This window comes from Hippocampus comes, unplaced genomic scaffold (genome assembly GCF_001891065.2).
Source record: "Hippocampus comes isolate QL1 unplaced genomic scaffold, H_comes_QL1_v1.1 scaffold101, whole genome shotgun sequence".
NCBI classification, from domain to species: Eukaryota; Metazoa; Chordata; class Actinopteri; order Syngnathiformes; family Syngnathidae; genus Hippocampus; species Hippocampus comes.
Genome location: NW_017805451.1, coordinates 186,963 through 196,543, shown reverse-complemented (window position 1 = coordinate 196,543; position 9,581 = coordinate 186,963). Strand labels below are relative to the sequence as shown.

General features: G+C 42.6%; 1 protein-coding gene across 1 annotated transcript in view; it reads left to right on the top strand.

Moving 5' to 3' along the window:
• Nucleotides 1-9,581, top strand: part of grin3a (glutamate receptor, ionotropic, N-methyl-D-aspartate 3A) — a 32,843-nt gene that overhangs the window by 12,271 nt on the left and 10,991 nt on the right. Inside the window, exons 3-5 of the mRNA XM_019874044.1 lie at nucleotides 4,972-5,641; nucleotides 7,092-7,475; nucleotides 7,617-7,762. Of these exons, the coding sequence (XP_019729603.1) occupies nucleotides 4,972-5,641; nucleotides 7,092-7,475; nucleotides 7,617-7,762 (1,200 nt within the window). The remainder of the gene's footprint in view (nucleotides 1-4,971; nucleotides 5,642-7,091; nucleotides 7,476-7,616; nucleotides 7,763-9,581) is intronic.

Below are 9,581 nucleotides of genomic sequence, written 5' to 3'. Positions count from 1 at the left end.
GAAAGCGTGCTCTGCGGGGGCTGAAAATGCGTTAAAAGCAATAAAAATGAACCCGCCTACTGCCCGAAGTCAGCAGGCATAGGCTCCAGCGCCCCTTGTGAGGATAATGGAAATGGATGGATGGATGCGTATATATGAATATATACATATACGCACGCACACACACACACACACACACACACACACACACACACACACACACACACACACACACACACACACACACACACACACACACGCACACACGCACACACACTGAAGACAGAGATACAGCTGCTATCACAGCAATTACCCGGTTAAGTAGATTAGGGTACTGCCAAGAGAGAAATGCCAGCAGGTTATCTTTTTTTGTTGGTTGTTTCCACTTAACGGAGATGACCCCTATTTATAGTGATCACTTGACAGAGGTGTGTTTGTAGCCTTAATGCGCCAGCTCGCTGAGTTACAAAGATAGAGAGTACTACATAATAAATGTTTACTGCGTGTGTTGTACTGAAAGGCCCCGTGTAAGTCAAACACTTTCCTGCTTGCTCTGGGGGGTGTGGGATTGTTTTAAAGCCAACATAAAAGCTGCTGCGTTTCCTTCCTTTGCGTATCTTCTGGCATCAAGAACACATGAGGTTGCGTTGGTGAGAAACAGATTAGATTCACCCCGCTGTCACTCTTCCGCTTAAAATATCAGCTTCTCTGCTCCGCTTTAATGCCGTCAGTCTTCCATTTATGAATTGCACAGGAAATAATAAAAATGTCATTTTTATGTGGCGTGTAAGAGACATTGATGGCGGCCACCTTGAAAAGAAAATTACACCTGATTATTACATGTGAACTTGTGAGTTGAGTTGTATTTAAAGGGCGAAGCATCCCTCAGCAATAAAATTCGCTTCCATGCAAATGAGTGAAATGAAGTACTGTAATAGAATATATTGGCACTAAAATTCCATGAGCAGAGCATTTACAGCACACACAAAATATGACATGGAACACCACCAAATGTTTGGATTTGATTATGAGCTAGTTTCGAATGAATAATCCGGGACAGGGATCTTAAGCATACCAGATAATTTTATTCAGGTCACCTCCATGTCATTGTGTTCTCAAAATTTGCTGAAAATTTGCTGTATAAGTGAAAACTCACTTTGATGTACTGCACGTGAATCTGCCTTTTTCCTTTCAGTTGAATCATTTCTAAATTCATTTCTTAGTTTGCAATTTGCTGTTGCTTTTTTTCACAGACGTGCCGTTTTGGGGACCAAAAAAAAAAAAAAAATTCATGCTCCCTGTAACCTGATAACATGATAAACTGTCCACTGTAGTGACCGCTGTCCCTGAAAGGGTTACAAGTGTCCAGAATTCACTTTTCTCTGTCGCCGTATATTCTTTCCCTGCACTCGGACTATTTTTTTTAATATGTAATTATCAGTCAGCGTCAACGCGTCATTGTAAATCATTTTCACATGTCCACAAATTGCTTGCGATGTCCTGCAGTACATACGGCATATTGGACACTCTCTGAAAAAGAGGCTTTCGAGAGTGATTGTGTCATCTGTAATGACTAATTTGGGATCCTTTGATTTTCCGATTGAAGTCAAGGCCCCCCCCATCCCTCCTTCAATCCCACCCCAACTAACGCCCTCTCCTCAGTAGTCAGTGCTTGCCGTCGCTGCATGAGAATGAGTGTCCCATCAGGTTCCACAAAACAAAAGTTCTGTGATATCAGCATTGACACTCATCACACTTGTCAGCGAGACTCTTGATAGCAGGAGCCATTTTTTGGGGGGGGTTGTATGTCACATTGCGTGTTGTAGTTGCGCGAGACAGCCAAATCAGGGCCGGCGTCGGAAATGAAAGAGACAACCGTGAGAGGCCATCTTCCTAAATCGTGACTGCGCGTCACAAAGTCTACCAACTCATCTCCTTTCTTTCTTTAAGTGGACACCATCAACAATTAAAGCAGAGCAACACCTTTTTCTGAACTGCAGTAATACAATACAGCTCAGTTTTAATTGAGGCTATCAAAGAGATGCAAGTTCAGATGGTGTACCAAAAGATGGGTTATTCTCAGTGCAACTATTTAATGGATGCCAGTGAGAGTGAGTAAATAGCCGTGGAGCCTTTGTCTGCCAGATGCTAAAGATCTCATCTGTCCAAAATGGTTGTTTGTATTTTGTACTACAACTTTTTTGGGGCCAAGGGAACACATTTGCATTTAAAAAGTTATAGTTTTTACCCATCTGCACTTACAACTTTTGTGACTTTTTTAAGATTACCATATTGGCCCGAAAATAAGACGGCCCTGATTATAAGACGACCCCCTCTTTTTCAACACTCAAGTTTGAAAAAAGACTTTTTGAACACCAAATTAATTTTTATACAGAAAATAATTCCAGTACATCTGAAACAAATGATTATAACAATATATTTGAGAGAAAAAGCATGGTATTTTGCCTCATTCAAATCTTAATATCTGAACATTTAGATATGTAACCTAAAGTGCAATCACATTCATAAATGAATGGCTTCTGATTTTTGAAATGTACATCATAACTTCTCCTCAGCTGCCGGTTAACCTGGCCGATCTTAGACCCACTTTTCTCCAGATTGTCGCTACGTTTCTCCATTTTCTGTTATCTCTTCCATTATTTTCTTCTCTTTTCTTTCTGACCGCTATTTTTTTATTTTTCTTCCCGCTATTTTTTTATTTTTCTTCTTTGTGCTACCACTATTTTTATTTTTATTCTTCGTGACAGGGGTTCACTTTGGCCTGGGGAGTCGAGTTCAACATTCGCTTCAATGATATCTGGCACCATCTAGTGCCATGAATAGGTATAATGTCTAGACCCCGAATATAAGAGGACCCCCACTTTTTCAGTCTTATTTCAATGCAAAAAACACCATCTTATATTCGGGCCAATACGGTACTTTGTTCTTGTATCACGTGACTGAGATGATCATTTTGAGATTGGCACATGCAGACATAGTTGTCTCGAATTTTCCATGGGTCTGAGCAATCACACAAACTCCCTGAGCATCCCATGGACCACGGAAAACTACATCAGACATGCACTCAGTGGCCAAACCGGGATCACACCCATCCAAAACCTGAGATCAAAACCTGTTACACCATGACGGTATGTTACAAAAAATAATCCTACCTAAACAAAAACATAGAACATACCATTGAATAGATATTAGTAACCCAAATAAAATCAGCCCTTCATTTGTTATTTTTATTTTAAGCATATTTAAGTCTCAATGTAATCAAGTTTGTGTTTGTGTGTGCCTGTACACACTTTGTACTGTTTGTTCGGATTAAATCTTCGTATATAAGTGAGTGACCTTTGTGCGGTCAGGTTTTTGAGCTTGGGGAAGCAGGGAATTGACTTCATTGTTATGTCCACTGATGTGATAGAAAAGATGACTGCGCGTGCGTGTGAGTGTGCGTGTCCGTTCTGGTTCCTGACACTCTCGGACAGCCAGTAGCATGGCTCACTGAGAGGCATGGCGTGATCATAGGGCCATGTTCTGTCCTCTGCTGTAACACTCACTTTCACACATATATACACACACACACACACACACACACACACACACACACACACACACACACACACATTTATGGGGAGGCCACCGAGACTGAACACCTCTTCTCAGTCGCCGGACGCCAGCATTTTTATATATAAAAAAAAAGTTGCAGATCAACAATCACGTGGATAGGAAACATACCCGTAAAATTTCTTTCACAATGTGGTGTGTTTCTTTTTTTTTAATTCCAATTTGTCTTTTTACTGCAATGATATTCATCGCACAAATGAATAATATCATGTTTGTGATGAAACATCCTAAAATTGAAAAGGTACTGACATTTCAATTCCAACTGGCGTAACAAACATTCCACGTCCGGTAAAGTAGATAATCACAAATCACCGTTCAATGATTGCCTTGTGACCTTTTCACGTTCTCCTCATGAGTGGATTGATTTGTTACTGCTGCAATAAAGTGACAGATGTCCACAAGGCTGAAAGTGACATGTTTAAAGTAAACAAGGATAAGAGGCCACTTTGCACACTGGCCATCCGAGCCTTCTCATCCGCTCGTTGTCCCGTCTATAAACTACCGATGTGAAATTTAAACTAACCAGCAAATTTGCTGTCTTCCGAGCTTGAGACGCAGACGCTTAAAAGAAGTGGAATGTAGCCGGTGGATTAACCGTGATTAGAGATTATCATTCACGATTAATTCACGGAAAACTATGACGCTTCTGTGGTGATGTCACTACACTTGTAGCCTATCTCAATTCGAGCCGAGTATGGCATACTTGGGTTATGGGCAATGTCTCGCTTCAGTGACTTCTGTCTGAAATAGACTGCCAAATAACTCATGGCTCTGCTGTTATGCGTCTGAAACCGCAATTATTTGGGAATTCGGTGTGAAATTGGCTTGTGTCTGTTGCTGATGCTGTTGACAGCTCTCCATCTATTTTCTATACTGCTTATCCTGTTTACTGTCATGGTTCAGGGTGGTGCGTGTGTGTGTGTGTGTGTGTGTGTGTGTGTGTGTGTGTGTGTGTGTGTGTGTGTGTGTGCATGTGTGTGTGGGTGAGGGGGGGGGTGAAGTGATAAGCACCTGTTGCTTCGAGCTGGATTATGCATGTTCTCTTTGAACTTCCTTCTGCAATCCAAAAATATGTATCTTGAAAATTCAGATTTGCCTGTATGTGAGTGTAATTATGACTGTTATGTTTTTTTTTTCTGGCAACTATTCCAAGATGTAACCAAATTTTTGCTCAACATTAGCTGGGATCGGCAAAAAAAAAAAATGCCTTGTTCATGAACAGAATAAGCTACGGGCAATGAATGGATTCAAATAAAAAAATATTGTACTGTAGTTCAGTTCTGGACTTGGGTTGTTTCCCTCAAAAATCAAACTTTCTTTTCCTGCGAATAATTCATGCTTGTGTTTCGTTCCCTTCAGATTTCTTTCCAACACATCCTTTGAGGGCCAGAGTGGCTTTATATTCAAAGATCGTGAGAGCCAAAATGTCATCTCCGAGGCCCATCACTACATCTGGTCCCTCCAGCTGGACCCTCTTGGCCAGCCAACTTGGACGAGACTAGGACGTTGGCGCCGAGGGAAAGTTCTGATGGACCAGGGGGCCTGGACGAGCCGCCAGGGTTCCGGAGGGGGAGGCGACTGGCGCAGACCCACGAGGCTGCATTTGCGGGTAGTGACACTGGTGGAGCACCCGTTTGTCTTCACCCGGGATGTGGATGGAGACGGCTTGTGTCCCGCTGGCCAGTTGTGCCTCGACCCACTCACCAACGACTCATCGGTTTTACAGAGTTTTTTCCAAAATCTTGCAGGACCAAATGGATCTGTCCCCACGGACGCTAAGAAATGCTGCTATGGTTATTGTATTGACTTGCTGGAGAAACTGGCGGAGGACATGGGATTCAGCTTTGACCTTTACATTGTTGGGGATGGGAAATACGGAGGCTTTAAGAATGGCCGCTGGACGGGATTAGTGGGTGACCTGCTAAGTGGTGCTGCTCACCTGGCTGTGACGTCTTTCAGCATTAATTCAGCAAGGAGCCAAGTCATTGACTTCACCTCGCCCTTCTTCTCCACCAGCCTGGGAATTCTGGTCAGTTGTCTCTTTTTGATTGCTCCCATTTTTCTATTCCCGTTACGCTTTGTTCCATCTCTCTCTCATTGACCTCACCACAAGCCACTCTGATCACTGATCTGCTGGTTACCGTCTGCAAGGCGCCGGCTTTTTACTGCACGCTTTACAATTCTCGGCATGAGATTTGACTGGTTGCCTTATTACTGCAATGATTTTATATGACCTCGGTCGCTGACAAAAGCAGTCGTTGTTACTCTGTATTCTCTTACATAAAGAGATGTTATGGTTTATTTTTCCTGGTGGGACTATATCCTCACAAATCTATCCATTCCAATGACCGTACAGAGTTTTGAGAACTCATCGCATAAATCCGGCCTTACTTCATGATCTTCCGCATGCTATCATTCAAGTGGGATTCATTCCACTTGAAAAATATCGAGGTATTTTTTTACTGAACTGTGACGTATATTTATCAGGAGTTAAAATTGGTCAGAATTATGTAGTGACTTCCGTACAATCATGTAACTGAATTTTTTTTTTTTTTTTTTGTTAACGCTTGTAAGACAACACTGAAACTATTACCGTATTTTTCGGATTATACGTCGCTCCGGATTATAAATCGCATCAGCCAAAATATGCATAATTAAGAAGGAAAAAACATAAATAAATCGCACTGGAGTATAAGTCGTATTTTGGGGGGAAATTTATTTGATAAAATCCAACACCAAAAACATACATGTCATCTTGAAAGGCAATTTAAAATAAAAATAAAACTAGAGAACAACAGGCTGTGTGTACGATATGCTAACGTTGCATGATGCTTAAACAACGAACTGTGAATGTGCCTGGTATGTTCACGTAACATATTAAAAGTTATTTAGACAACTATAGCACAAAGAACATGCTAACAAATTTACCAAACCATCAGCGTCACTCCAAATCACGAAATCCAATGAAATCTTCATGCTCTGTGTCACTTTTAAACAATTCCGCCAACTCCGGAGGTAGAAGATGCAGCGCTTCCTCTTCTACGTCGCTTACGTCAGAGTCATCGTCAGTTGTTTTTCTCAGTTTCCGCCAGTGTGGAAAATATCAAAATACGGAAAATACGGTAAGATTTCTGGTCAAACGAGGCAATCTGAGCTGTGCTTCAGCCCACTTGACACCAAACGTCCAGTGAATTTCCCTCCCTACTCTCTTCTCGAATGCTTGGAAGAGATTTTTTTTGATGCCTGTGCATGTCATAATATGATCAGTTCTATTCATCATAATCACTACATTTTTCCAATCGAAATTAACAATTCAGTGTTATATAATGAATAGGCATGATTGCTTTGTAAAAGGGGCAGAAGCCCGAAAAGCTTTCGCAGCAAGGCGATGAGGAACAGGAGCAAATCCGGTTTGAATGGCCGACGGTGAGTACATCCGAAAAGTAAGTTTTGACCTCGTGTTGTATATGTGTGTTTAGGTTCGCACCCGTGACACCGCAGCCCCCATCGGGGCCTTCATGTGGCCTCTCCACTGGTCAATGTGGCTTGGCATTTTTGTCTCTCTCCACGTCACCGCCATCTTCCTCACCTTGTACGAGTGGCACAGCCCATTTGGGATGACCCCACGCGGACGCAACCGAGATCGCGTCTTCTCCTTCTCCTCGGCTCTAAACGTGTGCTACGCTATACTTTTTGGGAGAACGGTGGCCATCAAGCCTCCAAAGTGCTGGACGGGCCGTCTGCTGATGAACCTTTGGGCCATTTTCTGTCTCTTCTGCCTGTCCACCTACACTGCGAATCTGGCGGCAGTCATGGTTGGTGAGAAGACCTATGAGCAGCTGTCAGGGATTCATGACCCAAAGGTATTAGTCACATTCACCCTTTCAGGTACAGCGGTTACTACAGTGGAGAGTTTTTGTTGTCATTTGGGAAGAAAAAAAATCATTTAGATTTATTTTTAGACTTATATTAAAACTTGAACGTCTCCACTATCTTTCTTGCAGTTGCACCATCCCTCGCAGGGATTTCGATTCGCCACAGTGAGAGAAAGCAGCGCTGAGGACTACGTTAAAAAGAGTTTTCCCGAGATGCACGAGTACATGCGACGATACAACGTGCCAGCAACACCAGACGGCATACACAATCTCAAGTAATTCTGTTTTCTTGCATACCGCCACGAATGCCACCCATGTATGTTATTATTTATGTATACAAACGTAATATTTGCACGGTCAGAATCCAGCATTTTTCTAAGGACATGGTTTATTGTCTTTGCAAATATCACATAAATGTCAAGTGACTGGCAATGAAAAGAAGAAGAAGAAAAAAAACAATGCTCATGTCATTTTCGACTGCGAATCGGCCTGCCTTCACTTCACATTCAGCTCCTATCTCCTATCTACTTCTTCTTCGGCACCCCCTGCCGCCACCATCGCTGTCATCCTAAGCCGCTTCGACATTCCACCGGCGTCCCCACTGAGCAAAGCAAAAATATAAAGTGAGAAATGCCACCTTGGATACAAACAGAGGTTGGAGAGAACACAATTTAAATGGATGAAACAAGTTTCTTTTTTCCAACTGAGCCTCTAAAATGTTGATTATGAGGCTCAACTGAAATGTCAACCTTAGAAAATCACAGCTCAGGAGCCGGAAATGCGCAACTTATGGATTAACGCCCCAAACGACTCGTCATTCTTATCAGTCATGTAATATTATTTTCATTTCATAAAATTATAGTCTTCCCGTATGCTTGCCATATGATTGGCATTGTCGACTCAATTCTGCACTTGTTAGGAGCAGCCGAAATGCAAAACAGTTTTTCACCCCGTTTCGTCTTAAGAACAGACGCGACAAATACGAACGACAGCTAATTTGCGGTGCAATAACTGGCGTAACCTCAACCCTCATACAACAGCCACATCATTTTGGATGACATATTAGAGTGGCCGCGCTGATGTTATCACCTCGGTCAGGATTGAGATTTTCATGGCTCAACTCGCTGATGATGAATACATAACAAAGCAATTTCAAGCACGGGTTCTTCTTATTAACCTGCCTGCAAGCATCCAGATGCAAATACGTTCTAGCAATCAACATCAGAGATGTCGCATGAATACAACCGCTCACTCCCGCATTGTTCTTCAAAGAAGCAATGGGACAGAAATGTCGATGCAATTGGAAAACTGTGGTCACGGGCTGGCTATTTGTGCGTGTGGTGAGTGTAATAGCTCCTGTTAACAAGAAATAAAGATGTTTATTTTTGAAAACTGGGAAGACATTAGGCAGTTTATAAATCAACTGCTAAATAGATATAATGAGGACGTGTTTTCCCCCCGGCATGAGGGCATGGACCTTGCGTTCCGGTATTGCATGTTACTTGATTTATTTTCCGTACTGCTCGTCTGTATTAGAGTTCCGGATGAATACAACCGCTCACTCCCGCATTGTTCTTCAACGAAGCAATGGGACAGAAATGTCGATGCAATTGTAAAACTGCGGTCACGGGCTGGCTATTTGTGCGTGTGGTGAGTTTAATAGCTCCTGTTAATAAGAAATAAAGATGTTTATTTTTGAAAACTGGGAAGACATTGGGCAGTTTTTAAATCAACTGCTAAATGGATATAATGAGGACATGTTTTCCCCCCGGCATGAGGGCATAGACCTTACGTTCCGGTTTTGCATGTTACTTGATTTATTTTCCGTATTGCTTGTCTGTATTAGAGTTGGAAGTGAGCCGGAGCTTATCTCAGGAGACTTGGTGGCGTACACCCTGGACTGGGCACCAGTCAAGAACAGGGCGCACTAAACAAACAGATTACCAAGCACGGTCATTTCAATACCATCCATCCATTTTCTGATCCGCTTAATCCTCACAAGGGTCGCGGGGGGTGCTGGAGCCTATCCCAGCCGACTTTGGGCAGGAGGCGAGGGACACCCTGAACCGGTTGCCAGCCAATCGCAGGGCACAC